The 27,954-nt window shown below is 31.7% G+C and overlaps 1 protein-coding gene across 5 annotated transcripts in view; it reads left to right on the top strand.

Moving 5' to 3' along the window:
• tws (protein phosphatase 2 regulatory subunit tws) overlaps positions 1-27,954 on the top strand; it is a 52,447-nt gene that overhangs the window by 7,232 nt on the left and 17,261 nt on the right. Inside the window, exons 1-2 of one of the 5 annotated variants that reach the window (XM_075291961.1) lie at positions 24,147-24,303; positions 25,298-25,871. In XM_075291961.1, the coding sequence (XP_075148076.1) occupies positions 25,865-25,871 (7 nt within the window). In that variant the 5' untranslated portion in view covers positions 24,147-24,303; positions 25,298-25,864. The other 4 variants (XM_075291962.1, XM_075291964.1, XM_075291963.1 and 1 more) reach the window with 4 other exon arrangements.

Below are 27,954 nucleotides of genomic sequence, written 5' to 3'. Positions count from 1 at the left end.
TGTAATCCAACTTGAACGTCATTTTCAGCAAACTAAAAACTTTTTAGCAGCAACTCTGTTATTACATTTGCAGAAGTCTGTATCAAAAACTAAAACTATTAAAATATCTTTAATTTGCTAGGGGAAGAAATGTGATCACCCTAAACATGTTTGAAGAATATAACGTTATTTTTTACATTTTTGTCGCAAAAATATTCACACTTATTCCTGAAGTCACTTTTTGTTGTCTGTCGCTTTTAAGTCGTCTTGTCATTCATTTGGTATTCCTGTAGAGTGGCGACGCCGACGACGACGATTACTCTTTGTACCAATTACAATACTCGGTAATAAAAGGTAGATATCACTAGAAAACATTCAGCCGAGGTGCAAAAAATGAATTTAATTTTTTTCGGTTTAAAATATTTTTATTTCTGACGCAATTATAAGTCTGATAATCAAGAAAAGATATTTAATTTGACGCGGGAAAAAATGTGGATATATACTCAAGGACAGTAAAAGCTTCCAAAACTATAAAATTGGCGACATGGCTGGGATAAATGGCACAGGAATTATCGTGAAAGAAAACAATCAGCTGATGTGCAAAACTGAATTTTAATTGTTTTAAATCGTTGGAGTCAGTTCTAGTTCTTTTTTTTCCATTTTTTTTGTAATTGTTGAAAATTAGTCACTTTACCTCTTAACAATTACCATTTTTGAATTGTTCGTTTAATAAAGTCTAAAAAACTTCTTCAAAAATTAATCACTAAACTCGTCGCTGGTAAATTTAACGGTGACAAAAAGAATACCAATTAGTGGCGATAGAAGAAAAGCGACGGCGAGGGCGACTTCAGGAATAAGGGTGATTGTTTTATCGCCAAACAAAGCCTTGCTTGCCGAAATCAGATACAGTGAAAGTAATATGGTTGCGAGAATTTTCTAACGAATTGCTCATATTAATTTAATCCAGGAATATGTGCACCTACAACAAATTTTGTTCACCACTGTATTTTGTTCACCTCTATTTTTTATTCATTCACAAAAACACAATCTTCCACTATCTTTAGTAGCAGACATCGTATCCATATGCATATATGAAAGCCAGAGCACACGTAGATATTTAAATGCAAACTCACTTAGAGTATCATTGACACCATCTGCTGCATAGTTTGCTTATGAAGAATGATTATTTTGGGATACAATCTTAAACGTAATAACTGAATGCTAGCATCTTCAGGAGAAAGGGAACAACAAGGACGAAGTAGTGCGAGGGCAACAAGGTAATTATATTTCAATTGGACAGTTTCCTTCATTAAAATATGTTTGTTTTCTAATATTTCTCAAGAAACTACTTTCTGTTTATTTTTTTGTACAAGTTGGAGGTGAATAACAAAACAAAACAAATATTATCTCGGATATATACACCATTTCCCAAATGAAAGGGAATAGTATATTAATAAAAATAAACTACTATTAATAAAAACATTTTTCACTGTACAATTGTACAGACAATTTAGAGTTATTGCCTATAGTTTATATGGGTGAACATATTTTTTATTAATTTGAAGCACGAAAATGTGTAAAATTAATCTGAATTTCAGAATTCATTCAATTGTCCGATATGACCAAACAAAACAGAATCGTAATAATAACGATTGGTATTCGTTGACTAGATGAGACGTAGGGAAAATATAAAATGGATCTTCTAACAATAGTGATGGCAAAACACTTTCATGTACATTTTGTACTTTTTGATCTAAATCAGTTCTTCTATACGCCTGCACCACTATAAACAAATAATTTGTTTGCAATAAAAATAAGTTAAATTTGGCATTAAATTAACTACGGAATTTTTTCGGAGTAACATTAAAATAAATTATAAACATTTTTTAATTTCTAATCCAACACAAATATGTTCAGGACATTTTGCTACAAGTAATCAAATGTTTAAAAACTGGAAGTAATAATTGGGGGTCTTCAAAAACAATGAACCAATACTGAAAATAATATGCTTGTTACAGAAGCGGTTTTTGGAGGGTGTAGCTGTAATTTTTACATTGACCGATAACCAGTGTGATCTAGGCAACATTTCGTCTCAAATACGCTGTAAAAAATCGGAATACAGAAAATTAACACTCAACTGTAACAATATTCGAATTTCTCAATAGCTCAAAATTTTCGGAAATTAGTACATTTTATCCAAAATGAATTAATTTGGAACTTTGTACAGCGCTAAAGATATTTTGATACCAAATTTCTTTCCTCTTCAAAACATAAAATTTTTTACCCCAAAAAATAGATTTAATATTTGTTTCAATTTGATAATAATATATACAATATTAGGAATTTACTTAGTTTTAGATAAAGTTATGATTTTCTAACTATGAATTTGAAACGCATTCCTCATTTCTTACTAAAACTTGGAAATTGTGTATGGCGAGTATTTTGAACGTCGGCAAAAGATTGTGTAGGCCGTAAGTTAATGGAAGGGGTTTGTTTTTTTTGTTTTAGACATTTTTTATGTATTTTATGTATTTAACCATTTTTATATTATTACATATACGTAAAAAATGAGTAATTTAAGCATTAAAAAATTTTTCATTGGTTAACATCCCATTTCGGTAGAGCCTATTGTACTTTACGGTAGCCAAAGGTCTGCCTGCAATAGAACGCATATCCTAGTCGACAATAAGACGTATACGTTTGAGTAAAAACCTATTTTTAAAATTAAATATTCCCAACAATGTACGATGCTGCGTATACGTCACATTACGTTGTTGTACTAATTTTTTGGCGAAGGAGGTGGGGGAGGATTTCACACTCAAAGAAAATAATTAGAGATTTTTTCAAAACTTTGCTTCCATGTGATAAATAATCTTGGTTAATAAAGTATCTTATAATATAAACGATTATAATGACCCCGCCACCTATGGAGGAAGCCCCTTCCAGAAAAATTTTAGCTCCCACCTCAAAATATACGAACATAACTATCATTTAAATTATATACATTCGAAAGCCTGGATCTTTGCCGAATTTATTAACTCCTTTACATTAATAAACTCCTTTACGAAATTAATAAACTTTACATTTAGAATGTACAAAAAAATCAAAACCTGAGCTCGCGAATCGAAATAAAGATATATAAACCTGAAAGATGTACACTGAAAAAAAAGCATACTCGGTTCCAAAGATTTTGTCTTTACTTTAAAAAATTTGATATTGATTCCGAGCCAAAGAAGCGGAGAATACAAGTAAGGATACTTTTAAGACACAATTCTCTTTTAAATTTAGGTTTTGTGTACTTGCTTCTAGGAAGCAAATTTTAGTTTTTCGCTTTCTCAGCTTTTTTCTTCATATGCTATCAAAAACCTTTAAAAACGAGTTAACGGGAACTTTATTTTCTAAATTAGGACTCGACTTGCAGTAGAAATTATGCTATGTTTGAAGTAAAAAACTTCTTTAAAATAAAGTTTTGAAAAACATGTCCTATATTTGAACGATTTTTTGCTTTGTAGTCAAGATGCAAAAAGACAACAAATTTAAAGACAATTTCATTAAATTTAAAGAATTTTTCTGAATTATTAAAGTCAAGTTGACCTTAGTCTATAAATTTTTTCTTTCATGTTAAGATACCCATTTTTAAATCAAATCACTTAATTATAAGGAAAATACGACTTCATTGAAAAGTTTATCGACTTTTGGACAAGGAAAATAACTTTATTTTAGAGAAATGCGTCTTCTATGCTAAGCAAAATTTGTATTCGTATTTTAAAGACATGAAATCTTTGACCTCACGACAATATTTTTTTCTGTGTAGAGGATCAATTAAATATGATCCGACATTAACCGTTCACAAAATCATAAAGCAAATCCAATGCTCAGAAAATATATAAAAATGGGCTGATATAAACTGTATATACATGTTTCTTTCTGGCTCTAAAAATTATCAAAAATTTCAGGAAAATCTTGCACTAAAAATATTTTGTGAGACCAAAGATTTCATATCCTTGAAATATGAATGCTTAGCATAGAAGACTCATTTCGATAATAAATGAGTATATTAACATGAAAGAAAATGTTACATCAGGTCTATTTTACTGTAATAATTCCGAAAAATTCTTCAAACTTAATAAAATCACCTTCAATTTTTTTATCTTGACTACAAAGCTAAAACATATCATAATTTTTAAAAGTTGTTGTTAACATGTTATTAAAGGACTTTAATAGCATATGCTTTAGCTGATGGCCTCTGTAGCCAATGCTACTATTGTAATATTATTCTTATATTATACTATAAGTCTAATTTTGTAAATAAATAAATAAATAAATAAATAATAGCATATGAAAAAAAAAGTTGAAAAAAAAAACGAATAAATTAAAATTTGTTTCCGAGAATCAAGTACGCTAAACTCAAATTTGAAAAAGAATTGTGTATTAAAAGAATCCTTACTTCAATGCTCCGCTTCTTTGGATCTGAATCAATACCAAAATTATTAGTGAACCGGGCATGCATTTTTTTTTTTAATGTGGGGAGATTCATCTACTACATTCGCGATCAATATCATAGGTCGAGGTCGAGCTTGAAGAAACATTAATTTATAATTCTAACAAAAGGTCGACCAAAAATCAAATAAAAAACGAATAATATCATATATCTTTATCAAAAATCATTCCTTACTATAAGGTATTACGTCTAGATTTTGTACCCAATGCCCTGGTCTCAACTACAAAGACGACGTTAAATTTAAAGTTAGGGGAATTATGGATACGAGAGCCCCATTTTCAAGATGAAAAAAATAACATTTTTCTCAGGCAATTTAACCATTAAATAAACAGGCTTGATGAAAATAACACTCTCCTAAATTGGAAATGAATAATCCAAAGTATGAAATTTAAAATGATCTATTAGGTAACACCGAAAGGACTACATTTATTGTGAAAATAGGCATATGACCTATTTTAAGGATTAATAAAAACTAAGGAGAAATATAATTGAATTGAATTTCTTAATGTGTTAAAAAATTTGATATTAAGTTTAATTTTAACCCTGGAAAGTCATCTTTATTTTTACATTAACGTCATCCTTCGTAATTTTGACTACGGCCTATTTTAAGGCGCTTTAAATTGCACCATGAGCAAAAATGAGAACCAAAATCTAGTTTAGTTTTTTATTCAGTTCATTTAATTTGAATTAATATTAAATAAAAATTCATAAAATCTTTGAATTAAAATAACTTAATTTTGTCATTTGCAAATCGACCAAAATACAGTCTAGATCGAAAATAAAAATAAGCGTCGTCATTTTGACGAAGGATGACTGTCTAGGGCTAATGAAAATGTCAAATTTGTTTTAAAAAATACAGGGGCCGTAACGGTTATAAGTGCAAAAAAAAGTTATTTTTAATCTTTATTTTGTGACTAAAAAAATAAAACCTCGAATGAAACTGTTAAAAAGAGAGTTTTATTTATCCGTCATAAATAAAACTTTTTATGAGTTTTATTTTTTCCTTCAGAAAATTATACTCTTTTTTGGAGTTTTATTTTTTTCTTCGGAAAATAAAACTCATTTTTGGAAGTAGGCCTTGCTATGATCGCCTTCTGCTTGAAAAATGTCAATGCCGCGCTTAATCTAAGTCAGTCAGAATGGGAAAGTGTGGAAGACTTATTAGCCCTCTTGGATCCTATATACGTCGCCACACAAATGCTTCAAGAGCAATTATTTTATAGCGATTTCTATAAAATATGGCTTTAAATGAAGTTTGACATTCAGTCGAATCCCTCCAGCTCAGAATTTCTGACAATATTATAACGGCGTGAAAAAGTGCTGCTAAAAAATCCAACACTACTTGCAGCCTTATATTTTTGAATCCAATGCGATGATCGATCAGATGTTTGTGATACATCGCAATCGAATACATCGCTTTTGGGTCAATTTTTGAACACTCTAAATGTTGACAGGGAACAAGAAAGCGAAGAAACTAATAATGGGAAGAAAAAAAGACCCTTGTCGATTGATAAACCTCTTTTTGAGTTCTGGGAAGCAAAAAAAGTAAATTATCCGTATTTGTATATATTGGCAAAAACTGTACAGGGTGTTCCTGCGTGGAAAGAGCATTCTCTGCTCTTAAATTGGTACTGAGCGACCTGCGTTAAAATCTTTCCGTTGAAAATTTGGAAAAAGTATGTTCGTTAAATTAAACAAATAAATTAATACAAACTTTATGTGAGATAGACTCAATAAAACAAGAAACTGTAAAAAATTTAAGACGGAAAAATTAAAACTACTGAAAAGAGTTTTATTTTCCGAAGAAAAAAATAAAACTCCAAAAAAGAGTATTATTTTCTGAAGAAGAAAAAATAAAACTCCAAAAAAGAGTAATATTTTCTGAAGAAGAAAAAATAAAACTCCAAAAAAGAGTATTATTTTCTGAAGGAAAAAATAAAACTCATAAAAAGAGTTTTATTTATGACCCCTTATTTTTACGTTGAAAAATAACCGTTAACTTTATAGTTGGGAGCGTTTTTTTACTATCACCATAGATTCTGCAAGCCTTCCGAGATGAATCTATTGGTATATGGCAGTATAGGTCTCCGTTGACTCTGACATGAAGAGTTTTTGAGTTTAAATTTTCTGGAAAAAATATGTTGTTTCTTGGTATTACTTATATTATTTTGTTGAACATTCGGCGGGCAGCACTCTATGTTTAACTCAATGACTAGGGACCTCCTGTTTGTAGCACGCTTGCCACTCGTGCCAAAAATAATCTACCAAATTTTTAAGAAAAATTTACCATAAATCTACCATACTTAAAAAATCACAATTTTATTCTATGGAAAATTTTGTCAAAATGTTATTTCTATAGAAAATTTTGTCCAAATTTTATTTCTATATAAAATTTTGTAAAAATTTTATTTCTATAGAAAATGTTCTCAAAATTTTATTTCTATACAAAATTCTCTCAAAATTTTATTTCTTTACAAAATTTTGTCAAAATTTTATTTCTATAGAAAATTTTGGCACATTTTTTTCTATATAAAATTTTGTACAAATTTTATTTCTATAGAAAATTTTCTCACAATTTATTTCTATACACAATTTTGTAAACATTTTATTTCTATAAAAAATTTTCTCAAATTTTTAGTTCTTTTGAGAATTTTGTCAAAATTTTATTTCTATTGAGAATTTTGTCAAAATTTTATTTCTATAGAAAATATTGACAAAATTTTATTTCTATAGAATAGTTTGTCAAAATTTTATTTCTATAGAAAAATTTGTCAAAATTTTATTTCTATAGAAAAATTCGCCAAAATTTTATTTTTATAGAAAATTTTGTCAAAATGTTATTTCTATTGAAATAACATTTTATTGCTAAAGAAAATTGATGTACCTCTTTTTGGAGAGGTATATTTTGCAAAATCTACCAATACATCAAGAATTCAACCAATCTACCAAACAATCTACAATTTTTGGTAGAATTTACCAGCTTTGCTAACCGTGGTTTGTAGCCGAGTCCAAGTGGCATTTCACATTGCGGTGAAACTACTTGAACAAGTTTTGAAACACTTAAAAACGGTATTACGGAGAGGGAATAATCAACCGTTGAAGACTCTTGGAAAAATTTGTTAAAAAAAACACTAATTAAAAACGGTTAAAAATTTATATGTGTTCTCCATGAAGATGTTGTAGTCTTAACTGAACTAATGATTTCAGATATATCTCGCCTCCAAACGGATTTTTACTACCGTAATGTCAGTCGGGTCACATTGTCGTGGGTCATGAAAACAACTTGAAATATAATATAACAAAAGCATGATTTTTTTCATATGGTTCACGTATTATATGTTCTACATTTTCATTTTGAGCGTATCCCTATGTAAATCGCTCATGGACAATATGAAGGATTTTCAGCAAGTTTCCTCATAAAAGGAAAATAGAGCAAACGCCACCAACAACGCACATCATATACTTTCCAGTCTGTCTGTCAACAAGGCAGACAGTTCTATTCTTCTTCTAAACTAAGCAATTTGTAACAGCTCATTGGTTTCCAACATAATGTTGTCGTCTCAGTATCCCATCATTCCTAGTGAATTAAAATACAAGTTGGCATGAGGTTCATCATTGGGGTTAAGGCGATACATCCCAAATATATGTTGACTAATATTATATATGTATGTGTATGTAAGCATGCATATATTTTCATATATATTTAGCACAAGATATCTTTATTGTATTTAGTCCAACTGTCATATACAAAAAACAGGGAACCCTTACGAGGGGCCAATGGACGTTATTTTCATGCCCTAATTAATGTTAGTTAGATTTTCAGTATCTATCTATATTAGACTATAATGTTTCTATTATGATAAATTCGATTTATTTAGATAACAGTTATCTACGTATTCTTCAAAAACATTGAGCATATTTAAGTCGTTTGACGACCTTCATATTTAGGGAGGTAGTTCCAAGCTATCAGGTGATTATAATTTTTTTCATTGGATCAGAACTTTGATTGTCGGCATAGGCGTAGCTAAAGGGGTTTGTCATCTCCCTCTACCAAATACCATGCAAATTTCTTCAAACTATGTTTTATATCATTGAATTAAATATTCTGGTTTCTTCCCATCTACAAGAATTTATTTTTTCTCCTGTTGAGGTATCTGAGCACACATTGTAGCTTTTACCCCTTACGAGAATGTTGCTAGCTACGCCAATGTTCAAATAAAAATAAAAATTCAATATAAAATTATTTTATACCAAAAATTTTGAAATATTCAAATAAATTGTCCTCATAATTGATGGTAAGAATTACTCCAGTTTTTCTTGCAAGCATGTATTTCGAAGCATACATCGATACATTTCCAGATTATCTCTATTTTAAATTCCCCACTTTTTGAACACATTGTTTAATAAGTGGGCAATTTAAATTAATTTGAAATCAAAGCGACTAAGTTACTAAATATGCCTTACAATGTATGAAAAAATTAAAAATCGATTAGTCGAATTTTAATATTACGAACAGTCGACATCGCTATAGTAGGGCAATAAGAAATTGAATCGACAATCATCCGATCACATGATGATAATGATTACGAGGGCGGTTCAGAAACTTCTTAGCCTATCAATGAAAGAGAATAGTTAGTTTTTCAAAAATAATATTTATATAACAATATTTATAATTATTAAATATTTTTCCAAAAAAATAATTATTTTTTATGTTATACATCGTTTTTATTTTATTTATTTCAGCATATATTTTTGTATAAATTTTTTTTCTAATTAAAAATCAACAAAAAATTAAAAATTATCGAAATTGGCAAAACCTTCTCAAAAGAACTTCCATGGTAGTGAAAAAGTCAAACGGCACAGGTTCAAATCCCAGAGGGGATGAATTATTTTATTTTTTTACTTTTTTATTGATTTTGCGAAATTTAATTGTCCAAAACTTAAATTTTGACTTAAAACGGCCTAATTCCGTACTTTCTACGACTTATTCAAAAGGACTGCATCGGAAGTGGAAAAAATCGATAGGGGATTCCGGAATGCACTTTAAAAGAAATGTTTGTGAAACAACTTCCAATTTTTATACCCTCCACCATAGGATGGGGGTATATTAACTTTGTCATTCGTTTGTAACACATCGAAATATTGCTCTAAGACCCCCATAAAGTATATATTCTGGGTCGTGGTGGAATTCCGAGTCGATCTGAGCATGTCCGTCCGTCCGTCCGTCTGTTGAAATCACGCTAACTTCCGAACGAAACAAGCTATCGAATTTTGCACAAGTAGTTGTTATTGATGTAGGTCGGATGGTATTGCAAATGGGCCATATCGGTCCACTTTTACGTATAGCCCCCATATAAACGGACCCCTAAATTTGGCTTGCGAATCCTCTAAGAGAAGCAAATTTCATCCGATCCGGCTGAAATTTGGTACATGGTGTCAGCATATGATCTCTAACAACCATGCAAAAATTAGTCTACATCGATCCATAATTATATATAGCACCCATATAAACCGATCCCCCGATTTGGCTTGCGGAGCCTCTAAGAGAGACAAATTTCATCCAATCCGGCTGAAATTTGGTACATGATGTCAGCATATGATCTCTAAGAACCATGCAAAAATTGGTCCACATCGGTTCATAATTATATATAGCCCCCATATAAACCGATCCCCCGATTTCGCTTGCGGAGCCTCTAAGAGAAGCAAATTTCATCCGATCCGGCTGAAATTTGGTACATGATGTAAGTATATGGTCTCAAACAACTATGGAAAAATTGGTCCACATCGGTCAATAATTATATATAGTCCCCATATAAACCGATCCCCCGATTTGCCTTGCGGAGCCTCTAAGAGAAGCAAATTTCATCCGATCCGGCTGAAATTTGGTACATGGTGGTAATATATGGTCTCTAATGACCATTCAAAAATTGGTCTACATCGGTCCATAATTATATATAGCCCCCATATAAACCGATCACCAGATTTGCCTTGCGGAGCCTCTAAGAGAAGCAAATTTCATCCGATCCGGCTGAAATTTGGTACATGGTGTTAGTATATGGTCTCTAATGACCATTCAAAAATTGGTCTACATCGGTCCATAGTTATATATAGCCCCCATATAAACCGATCACCAGATTTGACCTTCGGAGCCTCTTGGAAAACCAAAATTTATCTGATTCAGTTGAAATTTGGAACGTGGTGCTAATATGTGGCCTCAAACACCCATGCAAAAATTGGTCGAAATCGTTCCATAATTATAAATAGCCCCTATATAAACCAATCCCCAGATATGACAACCGGAGCCCAGCCGATTCGGTTGAAATTTGGTACATGATGTTAGTATATGGTATCCAACAACCATGCAGGAGTTGGTTCATATCACCGAAACATATGAAAAATAGTATGTTTAGTCCATGTGTAAACCAAGAATGGCTAAAAAATCATGCTCCGCAATTGCTGCCGCGGTTCCTATCCAATTCGTCAGATGGATACGATGAAGGAAGGTTACAGGCTCCAATAAAAAAAATGTTTGTTTTAATTGGCAACGCTTCGTGTCAACTAGCCATTACTTGTGACCATTTAAACTGGGTGTAGGAAATTTGATAAAAACACATTAATACATCTTAGATATAAATATATTCGAATATATTTTTAGATTAACAAATGATTATTCATATATAAGTGTATGTCTAGTTTATATTGTTCACTTTTTTTGGGGGATAAACAAAACCCTAATGTGACCGTATCTAATTTAAAATTATTCTACTTATTTGTGATGTGAAAGTGTAATGTAGATGCATCTGGCACAAAAACAAACAAAAAAAATGAAAATGTTAAAACTATTCACAAATGATTACAGATCACGAGGAAGTGGTCTTCGTTCTAGGTCTGTGTAATAAGAAATCACGCTGAATACAAAAAATATCCCGTGCCACATACTTTGTATTTGTTCTTTTGTTTTGGGAAAAAGTAATAGCACGTGTCTTCGATTTTTAAAAGTTATGATAGTTGGTAGAATAGGAAATATTATTAAATCGGTGCTGATAGGAGGCATATTAGTTAAAGATTTTACTACATGCGAATATTTGCGATTGCATGATATATGACGGTATTCGGCACACAAAATACAAAACTTTGATCCAAGATCTAAAAAGCTTCGCTCCTGTCATTAAGTGTGACTTCATGGAGACTCACAACCGAATTCATTGTGACCCTCTTTTTACCAGTTATAGCAACATTTGGTTTGTCATAGTTCGATTAATGCGGTCAAATTTTTGCGGAGAAAACTGAATTGATAATCTTATTCATAGAATCTACCAACACATTTGGTTGTGTTCAACATCTCGATGGGATTGTGTCGACCAGCCTACACCCTCAAAAAAAATCGCTTCTGTAACATATACCCCAAACACATTTTGCTTCAAGCATATATATTTTCAGGATTGGTCCAAACAAAATATTGTTTGTATTGTTCAAACATATTACGTTTCACCTTGGGGCATACACTGGTAGTAAAAAATTTTATTGAAATTTTCTTTGTGTGGATTGGCTACTTCCATTATTTTGCTTGCAGCATACACTCTAGGTCTCTCTTTCTAAACACATATATGTTTATAGGCTATTTCCAAATTAATATATGTTTGCATCTAAGCATATTATATTTACAAACATTTTATGTCCCAAACATGTTATGTTAGTTTATGAACATTATATGCTTGCACTTAAAAATATTGTGTTAAAAAATTTGAGTTCCAAACATATAATTTTTACACACAAACATATGAAAAACAGTCTTTTCCGTCCGTGTATAGAAAGTCGAAGCATTCAGTTATTATAATATTGTTTCCAAATATTTACTAACACAATATTTTCGTTTACCATATTTCTAAATCTTGTTACATTTACATTAAGCTCTCTCACTTAGATTTTCGAATTTATATACACTGAAAGAAGAGGAGCAAGGTTTTGTTTTGTCCATTGAAAATATGCCTTCAACACTCAAAAAAAGTGAGGCCTATATTTCACTTAAACCAATTTAACTTTATTTCAGTTCATGGAATTATTATGTTTGGAAAACGTTTCCTTTGCTCTAATATTTTTTTGGATACGTTAGTTAAATGAACTAAACAACGGGAAAATATTATACAAAAATGAAGCAAAAAGATTTACTAAATTACTAAATTATTTCTTTAAATTTGTACATTTTACTAAAAATGCGCCAATGTTGAACCTCGTATGACACTAAAGACATTCTTACAATTTTGAACTCCAATTCTTTCTTTCAAACTACAAAGTTTTCTTTAACAAGTAAAAAAAAAATAATTATGTCTATTAAATTTTCTTGAATTTGTCGAAAAAAAATTACTTAAAATTTTCTAAAAATAATCTAAATTCTCTAAAATAACCAAAATATTTCTTCTTGGTGGGTTCACTGTTTTTTCAGTGAAGGCAAACAATACCTATTAGATCCAATCGTTGAATCACTCAACTCATTTACCCCAGTATGCTTGCTGAAAAGAAAATACATTGTAAAATTTGTCTAAAATTTCGATCCGAAGAAATGAATTTTTTCTTTGTGTGCAAAATATTTACGTTGACGCGAAAGAATTCATGCTAAGTTGACACTTATTTTCCAATAACCTCCTCCATGGGATAAGAATTGAATTATTATTGACCATTCAAACTATTAACTATTAACACTATATCCGACCATATGTCTACCGGTCTGCCTGTTGTTATTTGTACAAGGTTCAGTTTAGGAGCCATTCAGCTTAAACTGGGAAATATTTTTTATTATTATTTGTACGCAAGACATTTTTTTTGAATATGGATATCTGCACTCAAAAAAAATTTTAACTCCCTAACGAAATTTTAGACAAACAAATATCGTTTACCATTTGCTCTTCCCTGTAAGGAAGTTTATTTGGAAGAAAAGTAAAGATTTTTTGTGATAAACATTGACTTCTTTACAGGATATGAAGAAAATTAATTAAAACTATTTTTTTGTATACCCTACACCATAGGAATGGGGTATATTAACTTTGTCATTCCGTTTGTAACACTTCGAAATATTGCTCTAAGACCCAATAAAGTATATATATTCTGGGTCGTTGTGAAATTCTAAGTCGATCTGAGCATGTCCGTCCGTCTACATTTGCCAAATGGGCCATATCGGCCACTTTTACGTATAGCCCCCATATAAACGGACCCCCAAATTTGGCTTGAGGATCCTCTAAGAGAAGCAAATTTCATCCGATCCGGCTGAAATTTGGTACATGGTGTTAGTATATGGTCTCTAACAACAATGCAAAAGTTGGTCCAAATCGGTCCATAATTATATATAGCCCCCATATAAACCGATCCCCAGATTCGGTTTGCGGAGCCTCTAAGAGAAGCAAATTTCATCCGATCCGGCTGAAATTTGGTACATGGTGTCAGCATATGATCTCTAACAACCATGCAAAAATTATTCCATATCGGTCCATAAATATATATAGCCCCCATATAAACCGATCCCCCGATTTGGCTTGCGGAGCCTCTAAGAGAAGCAAATTTCATCCGATCCGGCTGAAATTTGGTACATGGTGTTAGTATATGGTCTCTAACAACAATGCAAAAGTTGGTCCAAATCGGTCCATAATTATATATAGCCCCCATATAAACCGATCCCCAGATTCGGTTTGCGGAGCCTCTAAGAGAAGCAAATTTCATCCGATCCGGCTGAAATTTGGTACATGGTGTAAATATATGGTCTCTAATAACTATGCAAAAATTGGTCCACATCGGTCCATAATTATATATAGCCCCCATATAAACCGATATATAGCCCCCATATAAACCGATCGATTGGGAATGACAGTCTTTCGTAGAAGTTTCTACGCAATCCATGGTGGAGGGTACATAAGATTCGGCCTGGCCGAACTTACGGCCGTATATACTTGTTTGTTTTTGAAATTTTCTGACTAATTGCATCTTCATATACTATTCCCCACTTCCACTAAAATACAAACAATATAGATGACATTATTAGATTTTATAAATTTTGCAAATGTTACCTTTCGCTCAGATGGAGAATCGAACCATCGGACCATAGAGTTTGTAAGCAAACACACTAACCACTAGGCCATGTAGCTTTTATTGTCATCAACATCCAAATATCTTTATAGCAATCAACGCATATAGTCAAGCAGTTCTATTTATATAGCACATTTTTGGGCGCCCACAAGCCGATGTAAGGTAACTTTATTTATGTGAATCAAACCTTATTTCCCTAGAAAGCTTAACCTACCGAAAGTTACGCATAAGATTAATATATGTCTGTTGGACGTATCATAGTTTATCACCATGGTGACAATATCTTTTTAAATTGTACTTACATAGATTCTTAATCCAAATCCTTATTATTTAAACAAGCTATTGGATAAACTTTTATTTATTGCGTAACAAAAAAAATCACATTTTCAGTAATCAAAGCGAAACTGCAAAGTAATAAATTTTGTTTCGAAATATGAGAAAATATGGAACGACTCGCATAAATAATTGAAGGAAATTTTACCATACTACCATATTATTCACTGTATATTTTCTTTTAAACATTTCACTCTATCCATATTGCAAAATGCAATTCGAAAAATCATAGTTCAATGAACTATCTAAACTCCAACGTGTATTTACCACTCCTCTTGATATAACGACAAAAACGATTATTCGAAGTTTTCTTCTTGTAATCTTTTAAATTAACTTATCGACTTCAAAAATTGCTTTCACTGTGATCAAAACGGAATAATCGTCGTTTAACGAAAAATTCGTAAAGTCTAATATTAACAGAAAGGGAATTTTTAAATAAAAAGGCTGAACATCGAAAATCAACTTTTTAATATTAAAAAAACAAAAAGTCGAAATTATCACTACAATCCCTTATCTATTATATCAATAACAATTGTTCTGATATTTTTGTCGACGCACAAACTGATCTATTTTTATGAGTGTACACTTATGTTAAGCTCTCGTGACCTTTAAATTGGACATTTGACCAGTATTAATAATATGAGTGTGGGACGTTTTAAACCAGTGACTATGACAGCATTCGCACACGTATCCCGTTTTGTTTACAAATCATTAATTGGCTTATAGCACTCGATTCTTTTTTAAATATTTTCGGTGTCTTCATTCATATTGTGGTGTATGTCTATGGCAATCGTGAAAATTGCTATACAAAAATGAAAAGTAAAATGCAATGACATTGACATTTCAATGTACAAAACAGAAATGTCAAGGAATGTCATTTAAAACAATACCAGAAATAATATCAATAATGTTGCTATTGACATCAGTATAAAGATTTGATATCATAACATCATCAATCATACATGGAGAAAACAAAAGAATTAAATACAACTTATTTTTGTTGCAGGAGTTATTTTTAGGAAATAAATGGATTAAAATGTCTTGCGACACATATTGCTTTTTGTGGAATTTCTAATATTTTTCTCTGTGTGTATAACGGTGTAGATTCTCGCTTGGATATGTTTGCACCACCCGCAAGGAAATGGGGTAGACCCGTGATGTCTTTGGCAAACCTGCTCAGAACCACGCCTAAGTCGATAGCCCTCTTTCAGTAAACACACTTTTGTATTCATACTCTGGGTTGCAGTTTTACTCCAATCGACTTGAACTTGGTAGAAACTAATTCAGATTTTTGTGTATATTTCATTCGATATTCAATTATATACCTATTACCAAGCCAATCGATAAAAAATCTCCTACTTATAATTAAATTGTCGTATGGATTTTTCGTAAAACAACAATTTAATGAATATATCGTCATCTGTTTATCAAAATACATAAATTCAACAGCCTTTGTATATATCAGAAATATTTTTCTAGATATACTTAACAACAAATCTGGGAAGGGGTCGCTCCTCCCCACCGAAATATTTAAAAATTATGTTCTGTATTCCAGTCGTTGGAACATTCTCCGAAGTTGAGCCACATATCGAAGAATCAAGTACCCTACATTAGTTCACAGATTCTCCGAAAATTTTAACTAAATTGGTTTAGAAGTTTAGATTTTCACTATTCTTTAAAAATAAAAGTCGAAAGGGCAGGGCCTATGTTTGTTAAGTTTAGTCAACTAATTGAAGCAGAACCCAGTCAACTAATTGAAGCAAACCCAGCCAACTACAGTCAAATCGATGATTTGACTTTGGGAGGTTCGATTGCAATTCACTTTAGGTTTAGTGAATTATCCGAATTAATTCTGATAATTTGTTATTAGTTTCGCTACAAGTAGAGGATGCTGATGAGGAATATGGGAGCTCAGAAACCATCCAACCATCTTGCTGCCTACATGGCTTTGCCCAAATCATACTTCACCTCTGTGGGTTAAGCTACTCTTGTAGCTTAGTCAACGTATGTTTTTAAGATGAAATCAAAGCAACACACTGAAAAAATATTGACCTAAGATGAAGGATTATGCAGCCTAAATTTTCGAACACGCTACACAGAAAAAAAATATCACCAAAATATTTCCAATTAAAAAGTTGACTGAAGTTTATAATTTTGTTAGTTAATAAATTATTTAATACATTTAACTTTTTAATCAAGTTAGAAAAAATATGTTAGTTAAGTCAATGATTGAACATTTTTAAATTTTTAATTAAAAAATTAATTGATACAATTAACATTTTAATCAAACTCGAGAGACTAAGTCAACTACACCCTCAAAAAAATCGCTTCTGTAACATATACCCCAAACACATTTTGCTTCAAGCATATATATTTTCAGGATTGGTACAAACAAAATATTGTTTATATTGTTCAAACATATTATGTTTAACCTTAGGGCATACTATGGTAGAAAAAAATGTTTAGGAAATTTTCTTTGAGTGGATATATTTTTAAGGCGTCAAATGGCTACTTCCATTATTTTATTTGCAGCATACTCTCTAGGTCTCTCTTTCTAAATACATATATGTTTATAGGCTATTTCTAAATTAATATATGTTTGCATCAAGCATATTACATTTACAAACATTTTATGTACCAAACATAATATGTTCTAACATATTAAAATATATGTCCCAAACATGTTATGCTAGTTTATGAACGTTATATGCTTGCACTTAAAAATATTGTGTTAAAAAATTTGAGTTCAAACATATAACTTTTAGACCCAAAAATATGAAAAACAGTCTTTTTTGTCCGTCCATAAAAGTGATGGAAATTTTTTTAAATTTTTATTATTTTTTTTTTTTCAAACAATAAATTGTTTAATCAAACTAAATACACAAAGTCAGTTAAGAAAGTAATTGAAAATAGTTACATTTTTAATTAGAAAATTTTTGAGTTTTGCAATCAACATCAATTAAATTTTTAATTGGATCAATTAAAAAATTAATTGACATTTGCTCATGAAATCAATTAATTTTTTAATCAAGTATTTTTTATGCCCAATTGATACTATCATTTAAAAATCAATTAAAAAATTAATTGGAGCAATTAATTTCGTGATTGAATCAGAAATGAAAATTTTTTGTGTATTTACACGATATTAGGGACAAATTTCTTTAAAATAATGAACGTTTAATTAAAAGAATGTTTATAGGATAATACATATTTTGAGGATTTTGCATCTTTGGTTTAAGATTTTTTGGAATTAGGAAAACTATTTACTATATATGTTGTAATTTAAAATTTTAAACTTGTATATGTTTGTATGTCAATAATTTTATTAATATAAGAATGAAAATTCGATAAATAAGATCTACATATTAATTTAAATTTTATTGATCCTAGATTTAAAGCTAGATAGGTCTTTATTTTAAAGAAGATTTTTTTTGTAAATGCTTTTATACAAATTTTACTTTAACACAAATTTAAAATTTATTATCAATAATTATTTTGTGTTGTTTGTGTTGTTTTTGTTATAGAAACTTTCCTTTTTTGAAGGAAAAAACTGGAGTTTTAATTGCAAAATTTTATTTAGTGCTATACAAAGTTCAATTTTGGAATAATGTATAACAAATTCTGAACTATTTTATAGGGATTTGGTAAATCTTTATGCTTCATTTGTTCATGAATTGTCTCTTTTTTAGTTTATTTAACTAACGTACATAAAAATATTAAGATGAAGGAAGCTTCTCATATTGGAGATTTTTTACTATAACATAATAATGCCATCAACTAGAATAAAGTTACATTGGATTTAGTGTTCTGAAGAGTTCAAGGGTGCATCTTATTGGATGTTTGGTACATTTTTTAGATTCGGCTGAAACTGCAAAAAAATTTGCCGATATTTCATGCTTTTGTTGGTCTCTTCATTTGATCTGCGATCTAAAATTTCACGTAATAAACATACCCCCAGAAAAAAGACGACGAAATTTTTTATAGCCGATTTAACTTTATTTTAGTTCATGAAAATTAGTTGATTTTAGTTCAATTTTGCCAAATGTGAGAAACTTTGACTTGTTTTAATTATTTTTTGACGTGAACTAAAAATGGAGAAAAATGTTTTATACAAAGGAAGTACACAATTTTACTAATTTTACTTTTTCAAATGAGTAAATTTTACTTAAATTGTGTCTGTCTAGAACTTGATAGAGCTCTAAAGACATTTTAGCAATTTTTATTTCCAAATTGCTCTTCCAAATATGAAATTTTATTAAACAACAGAAAAAAATTATTTTTAATAAATTTTCTTCATTTTGACAAAAATTATTAAGTTATTTGTATCATGTTGTAATTAATAAAATAGTTTTTTGTTCAAATTTTCAAATATAAACCTACATTTTCTTTCATTGTGGTTTCACTTTTTTGGGTGCATAATAGATGAAGTAAATTTTAAATAGTATGTTTTTATGATTTCCGTCTTTGCAGAATCTATCAACATTGCGTCCCTCGGAAGAAGAAATTCCCTCAACAACAATAGCAGCGGTATCGCCATCGATACCAATCCACAACACCGCAATAATAATAACAATAACAACAATAACACTGAAGTTAAAATAACAAAAAGCAAATCATTTAAAATGGGGCGATGGGGTCGCCAGAGTCCTGTTCTAGAGCCCGAACCTCCGCCGCCATCATCACCGCCTCCCTTGCCTCCACGGCAACATAATGCCTTTATGCGCCAATCGAGTTTTACCAAAATCGGCAATATGTTGAACACAGCCATGAATGGAGCAAAAAAACCTCAAAGTAAGTTCAAATTTTGCTAAACAACAAAACATATGTATTTTGTATGTATTTCTACAGGTGTGAATTATTATTAAGCTACATTTCAATTAGCACCATAATGATTGTAAAAGCACTCAGATATTCGTAGATGTGAGTGGAATTTTACTCATTAGCATAAAGTCGAGATATACGCAACCTGTTACACGAGAACATTTCAATTAAATACGAAATCTTGCAAGCAAACGTCGAGAATTGTTAGTTTATTGATATATTTATCGATCGAATATCTTTACGTAAGGCATAGTATTTTCTTTTGTATTTAAAAAACAACTGTTTTCAAAGCTAATATCATTCGACCAAGAAGTTCACCCATGTTCACATATCCACTTCAATTCCACTTCCACTATTCACGTCAAATCCACGAACGTAAAAATTTGGTGTCCTTAATTCTACGTTCTCTTTTAAACTTTTCTGTAACCAGCTGGGTTGCACAAATCACCCAAAAATTCACTAAGGCGGAATTCAAAATAAGTGGAATCAATAGATTTTTTTCTAAATTAAAAATTACATATTTTTAATGAAACTCGTGTAATAAATATAAAACGTTTCAAATTTCTTACGCGAGAACTTTTTTTAACCGGAAATACTTCGATCTTGGACATACTTCAACTTTCACCAAGACTTTTGCAAGTGAATTGATTTCACGAAACCAGTGGAAGTGGATTGTAGGACAACAAAGTCGTGGAATTGATTCACATTAACTTGGAAGTGGATTTGCGAACATGGGCATTTAATTTACAAATAAGATTCTTTCAATAGTTATTAAATTCAAATCTAAAAATAGTTGAAATTGGTATTGCAAATTGTACCGATTTCATCTACTACAAATATATTAGTTTTTTAATATATTTGTATACAATTTCGTATAAATATCCGTTACACTTCCCTATCCATAAAACTATTATCAAAGTTTTATTCGCAATTATATTGACATGTAGATGTCGCATATGTAAAATCTAGTCTAAATGAAGTGGCTACTTTATTCAAATCATTCCCGCATGAAGATGGCGTTACTGCTATGACATTTCGTAAGATGGCGCTAGTGTAACATTACAAAGATGCCGTTTAGTTTTTGCCGGCGTAGGCAAAACAAAATCTTTCAAAGTAGAATTAACAAGAGGTAGATCAATGCTCTTTAGATGAAAGAAAAAGAAGCAATTAAAGGTGGGTCCTATGCTATGTTCCCACCGACTCGTTTTCCCAATTCGTTTTTCGAAAACATTTCACCGTTCACACCGGGTTGAGATGTTTTAGTTTGACAGATACCATGGAAACTAGAAATTCACATATATGCAACCTATGTCCAAATAATTACCGCGAGCGCAAAGGGAAAAACATTTTATGTTATTTTCACATGTCCATGTTCTTAAAAGCCTTAGTTTATTCTTTTTTTCTATGAAACTTATTGCAATATTTTGACATATATTTTAAATAGGGTAGGTTATTCGGGGTATATTCCAAATTAGGTGGGTTCACATTCTAAAATTGACGTGTTTTGGAGGAAAACTTGTGTTTTGAACTTGTTTTTTAGTATGGCGAAAACGACTCGTTTTGAAGTGCTTATAAAGGGAAAACATTTTAAACCCCAAAACATGCTTGGTGAGAACACCGTATTACAGTTCAGTTCTCCTTTTAATGAGTGTTTCATTCGAAATGTATGTGTTTGTTCGTGTTAGACTTTGCCTTAAACTGTCTCTATGGCGGTTATAAATTAAAAATAGATCGATATAAACAACATTTATCACATATTTACAATAAAAGATTTAATCAATGTATCAATTATTAAGTTTTTCCTTATTTATAAATTTCTTTTTCCACAAAACGAAAGGTCTTTACCAAGTGAGTGGTTTTGACATTTCAGTTCGACAAAATACGAACGAATCGAGTTATGCGCTTTACAGACTATCAGTTATTCCGGACGACAGTGCTCGTGACGAACATATCCCATATATCGTGCACGTTATAAGTTAAGTCCGAAGGCATAATCGATACTGCTGCATGTTTATGGGATCGATAACACTTTTACCGATTATTTAGTCATCGCCGGCAAGTCGTATCGATCAGACACACTGTAAGATTCTTTACAAACACCGACATTCCGTCCGGAATAACTGATAGTCTGTAAAGCGCATTAGAGAACCCCAATTTTAGAGATTACATTACGTCTTCGTTCGCATTGACTTTCGTTTCGATTTTCGTTTAAATACCCCTTAGAGAAACCAAAATCAGCTGTTTTCCGTTTTGTATGCGAACTAGACTAGAAGACTAGAATTCGGATAGCAGAAATAGGCTGTAAGTTCAAGTTTAAGGTGGGTATTAAGTTCGAGTTTAGCCGCTAAAGTGAATCTAAATCAGTAAAAAAGGCATAAAATTATACATATTTGTTGCAGATTTTATCCCTGCCAACATTTTTTGAATTTGGGGGTGCTTCTGAGAATCCCCACTACGTCGAAAACAGTCGTATACGATATCCAAAACTCCTCGGAAAAGCGCCGTCACTATTGAGAAGTTGTACCACGCCAAGTTACTACAAAAAAGTATCGCATGAGTGCAATTATTAGGAGCCCTTATGGATACAATTAGAAGGACGCCAATAAGAGCCCCTTCAAACAATCAGACCAAGTGCATTTTAAGATAGTTGTAAAAGAATCATTGTGGTCAAGTAAAACACGATTGTTTAGATGTTTATTAATTTTATGAAACATTTATAAATTCTCATATATATAACATTTATACGACTACCTCATCACATTTAACACATTTTTATGCATTAATAAGAGATTGATTTTGAGTTACAAGTTGTAAGTTAAATGTTGTAGCGTCTATCAGCCAATACTTTTATTCCCAATGGAGTCAGCGTGTCTGGAAAAATATTTGAAAAACTATCACTTTATTCCATTTGGAAAGTCAAAAATTGTTCACCATATACCTTTCACAATTTTAAGCGTAATATCTATGTTTTCAGAACTTTATTTTCGTTTTTATTTAAATAAAATATAACAAGCTGGTTGCGCTTGGCGTTTCACAAAAAATAAAATGGCTCTTCTAACAGTAGTGATGGCAAAATACTTTCATGTACATTTTGTACTTTTTGATATGCTTCCCCATCACAGTTCGCGATGGTTGTGGTGACATTTACGAGTCTGTGGTAGCGATGAGGATGAAATGGAACTTTGAAATGCTGGCAGGGATTATAACTTGATGGGAAATAGCCCAAAGCAAATTTTCACAAAGTTTGTATTTAAGGTGGGTATTAAGTTCGAGTTTTGCCGCTAAAATCGCCATTGCTTACGATTACTTTTCTTTAATAATCCATTTTCTTACTGATTTAGTTTTCACTTTAGCGATTTTAGCGGCTAAACTCGAACTTAGTACCCACCTTTAGCCGCTAAAATTATCATTTTTTCACGATTACTTTTCTTTAATAATCCATTTTAAGGAATACAAACTTTGTTAAAATTTGCTTTGGGCTATTCCCCATCAAGTTATAATGCAACAAATATGTATAATTTAATGCCTTTTTTACTGATTTAGTTTTCACTTTAATGAAAATTTGCTGGGCTATTCCCCATCAAGTTATAATGCAACAAATATGTATAATTTAATGCCTTTTTTAATGATTTAGTTTTCACTTTAATGAAAAAATGGCGATTTTAGCGGCTAAAGTCGAGCTTAATACCCACCTTTACAATTTAAATTTTTATCAAAAACAAAACTCAAAATATCAATATTTTTTGACATTTAGCTGAGCCATTGAAAAATACCTGATGAATTAAGGCTACATTATAAATAATTTTACCATGGTATAAATCGATTGAACCCCATAAAAAATATACAAAGAAAACTTGTATGAATCGCAGTACCAATAATCTGATGTAATACTACGTTCGCTATAGACACGAAATCCTGGTAAACGAGGATTTTGGCCGAAATCCTCCCAGATCTCAGTAGATTTGCAATAGGCAAATATCAGCTGGCCGTTGAGGATTTCAATAAAATCACTTTCAAAATTCACCTATACAGCCTTGTACAACTGTGGTTTTAGTACTAAAAATGCTCTTTTTGCAACCCTGATCCAATTTTCCTTGTAGATGAATGTTTGTGTGCGTGTCCACATACGGGTTTGTGTTTGTATAGATATATTTACAAACAGCTGTTAAATCCTCAAATCTACGAAATCTCGTTATTTTGCCAGTCCGAACACTTGAGATTTGTAAAGAGATTTTTGTTCTAAATGGCGAGATTTCGTGTCTAGTGCGAACGTAGTATAAAGAGACCACTACAAATATTCTCAGAGTACAACGCCAATTGTCACAGAGAAGCCGTAGTTTATAGAGACATTTTCGCGAACACGTCTGACTCTGTAGTTGAAATCAAATTTGGCAACCGGCGTAAAGCCGTCATGCGAAATCTAGCAACGGCTATAAAATTTGCATCGTTACTCGGTACTGCACTTGTTTGTGTTCGGCAAACTAGAGTTGTCAATTTTTCGGTTAACCGAACACCGATGCCAAATAAGGGACAAGTTTGGTTGAAGCTTGCAGTCTGCTGTCATTTAACAAAGCATTTAATTAAGCTAATAAAACGTAATACACGAAAATTGCATAAGAAACACAAATCCGTTAAGTCGGCATAAAGTGTTTTTATATTAATTCTTCCAATTTTAAGAACAAATCGTTGAACGGAGAAGAAAGAAATGTGAAATGTCCGAAAAAAGTTTCTTACACACGCAATGAGGTAGATAAACGACATGCAAATAGTTGTGAATTCTAAGAAAAAAAAGTTATCAAAAACTACCATGCCAATCATTGATTAGTTCGTGGTTTTGAACAAAAGTGCAAAATAAGATTTTTAATTTTTTAGTTCGTTTATTTCAAGTCGGTAGTGTGTGTGCGAATTCGCTGTAATAATGCTTCATTTTTGGCATTGCAAGTTTTTTTCTTCTCACATTCTTTTGTTGTTTTTCGTGCTTTGGGATGTCGCCGTCAAAATTTGTGCGTGCGTGTGTGTGTGTGTCCGAGTACAAGCTGAGGAGCAGTGGTTGTATGATTTGTCATTATTTGAAACAAATTAAGAAATGAAAGTGCAAAATAAGTGAAATTAAAACAAATCTTGTTTTTCTCGTCTCTTTATATGTAATCGGGGTGAAGTGAAACAAAGTCAAAAATGATTTTGTTCTGTTTCTTTTTAACTTGAGTCACGCGGTATGCATTTTTCTTTCTAATTGGAAAAACAATGTTCGGCTCTTGAAAACATAATTTCTTTCCTATAATCGCAGCTACTCTATGTTCTGGTGGCGTATTACAAAATTGCAAAGATTATTAGAGTTCAATTGCGTAAATTAAAAGTTCAGCAAAATCAGTATCGGTCATACACACACACAGCACACCAGGGTCGGTCGGTCTGTCTGCTTTCGGTTCTCCATTTGAAGGTTAGGCCGCCGTGCACGTCTGTTAAGAATTGTGTGTTGTGTTTTTATGTTAAAAAAAAACCTACGATCGAGTGACAGACGAAACAAAGCTTAGAATATTCGAGTGTAAAAAGAAGTTGTAAAACTAAAGTGATTTCTTCGACTTTCAGCTTTACCTCCTTAACAAAATCCAGTTCACTGTTGTTCCCGCTGTCCTGCATTCTACGGAGATTTCCTCTTTAAAAAAGAAAACTTTCAATCAATCAATATTAAAATAAAACTTTTTTCGAAGTTTCTTCAACTTCATACGCAGAAAGTCTGCCTGTAGAACGACGAAGTCGTACATAGCACCGCTGTTATTTGTCCCCCTCCCTTTAAAATTAACATTAAATGCCTTATGAAAGTTAAATGATGAATTCTCTTTTGTAAGCATAACAATAACCATAAAACAAATAAAAGCAATAAAAAGTGAATTATAAAGTGCTTTTCCCACTGAAACATCCATCCGTCTACCAATAATTGAGAACGACAACAACAAGCAAAAGTGAATTACCAAATACAAAAGATTTTCTATCCTTTACATTCCCCCGCGTATTTCTTCTACAATAACACCATAAACAACACCACATCAAGACATCGTTTCCTGTGAATCTGTTCGCACACTGTTATTGGGGATTTTCGCCTTCGTTTTGAACATATATTTCACATTTTGGTGTCCAGCAAACTGTTAAACTGTCATGGCCGGTAAGTTTTTTTTTTAATTCGCTGAATGTTATAGAATAGATGCGTGAGTGTGTGTATGAATGCTGTGCCGCGCTGCTGTGTGTGCATGATGGTATGTGTGTTTATTTTTCAAGTTGTTGCCTTTTATTGTCAATTCCATCGGACATTATTTTAACATTGCATTTTCTGGCGCAAAAACAAGAATTGGAATATTTGAAATTAAGCTTTGATTAAACATTGGTGATTCTTTAGTCTGGACTCCTTATATTACGAATGAAAGACAAATAAAGAAAACACGAATTTAACTTTTTAAAATGAATTATAACCAATTCACTGCGTAAATAGTTTGTAGTCCATTATTACGTTTTTATGATTTACGTCCATTTTCATGTAGCTACGTTATGCTTTAACTGATATTTAACAGAAAGTAAAATGAAAAACAAAAAAAAAATCAACAGTTAATTTCCTAACTGGTATATGAATTATATAGACAAGATGACAGATATGTTCATAGTACGGTTTAAAATTTCGTTAGCTAACGTATCATTAACGGAGCTTCATGAAAATGTGGGTTAAAGTTACTCGCACCGTAAAAAAAGAAAGGCTTAAATCTACTTTAGTACAAGTGGTTCGATTGGTCCAATTTTTGGCCAGCGTGTAGACTTTTCGATTCTTAACACAAAATGTAATAAACCACTTTTTGTCGGAAAGACCTGTTTTCACGTATATTGGATTTAGTATCCATCGCACATAATCATCCTAAAAGTGATATATTTAGAATAACATGGACCCGGAGAGGTCCTGGGTTCGCGTTAGCCTACTTTGGACTCTGTCCATAGGAGAAAGTCTCAAACCCCGGCCGAAGGCCGTCCACCTTTCCACTTTAGGTTCGCGTTAGCCCACTTTGGACTATGTCTAAAACCCGCCCGAAGGCCTGCTACCTATCCTCTTTGGCTTCGCGTTAGCCCACTTTGGGCCCTGTCTATAGGAGAAAGTCTCAAACCCCGGCCGAAGGCCGTCCACCTATACCCAATTTTTTAACTACGCTTTTCCGACAAAATTTTTATTAAATATTTTCTGCTTAAAATGTGCTATTTCTACCAAATACGCAAAAAAAACGAATTTTATTCATTTCATGAAAATTTTCTGTCAGAATTAACACAAATATAAAGGAAAATACCGATTTTCAGATGTCGATATCTCGAAAACTAGGCTTTTCCGACAAATTTTTCCTTAATTTTTTTGATTTAAAATCCCTTCCCCTACACTCAAAACAAATTATGTCGATTTTTAACAACTTGTGCTAAAGTAAATTTCTTCCGAATATGAAAAATAGGTTATTCGGTAAATGTGTAGATCCAATGGAATTTTAATATCAAGAGAGTAAAAAATGCAATAAAACTTAAAAAGTTGCGTCCGGTTCGTTACCGGCAATTAACACCAATTTCCCCACCCTCGCTGCAGTCGGGCTACGGCCCGGGCGGACACAGGGTTTTCAACACTGTCCAAGGACTGCAAACCCCCTTTTGGAGTATGCAATTTCCCGTAGGGTAGTGTAAATCCTCTCGAAGTGGTCACCTAAATTTTGTCTACATTTTGGAGGCGGATCAATTTCAATTTTGTCGATATCACATATTTTAAAGTGATATGAGTTCTAAGTCAAAATGCGTCTTTTTTATTAATCTTTTTTCCTTAGTCCTGTAAAGAAATTATGTATATATGTAGCGTTGAACATAAAAATGATTGGTACTATGTTCGGGTTTCATGTCGAAAACCAACTTGTCTTTTGGTGTTTTGTTTTTGAATTTCAAAATATGATAAAAGTACGCAATTAATGCGTTGAAGATTTTTCTATAAAGTTTTAATAAGATTTAATAGAAAACGAAATCTCTTCATGTATATTTTTTCCATTTAAAGACGGGTTCTATGACCGGGTTTTGAATCGAAATGCCGCTTTTTTCAACAGCTAATTTTGAATCAAGTAATTATAAAAGATGAAATTGTACACAATCAATACTTCAAAACTTGTACACCCAAGACTAGATAAAAATATAACCGTCATTATATATATATTTGAACTTTTAATTTAGAGTTTTGGTGGAAA

The sequence above is a fragment of the Haematobia irritans genome, chromosome 1 (genome assembly GCF_050003625.1).
Source record: "Haematobia irritans isolate KBUSLIRL chromosome 1, ASM5000362v1, whole genome shotgun sequence".
In the NCBI taxonomy this organism is placed as follows: domain Eukaryota; kingdom Metazoa; phylum Arthropoda; class Insecta; order Diptera; family Muscidae; genus Haematobia; species Haematobia irritans.
The sequence above is the reverse complement of the archived record's forward strand: the minus strand, read 5'-3'. Positions and strand labels throughout refer to the sequence as shown.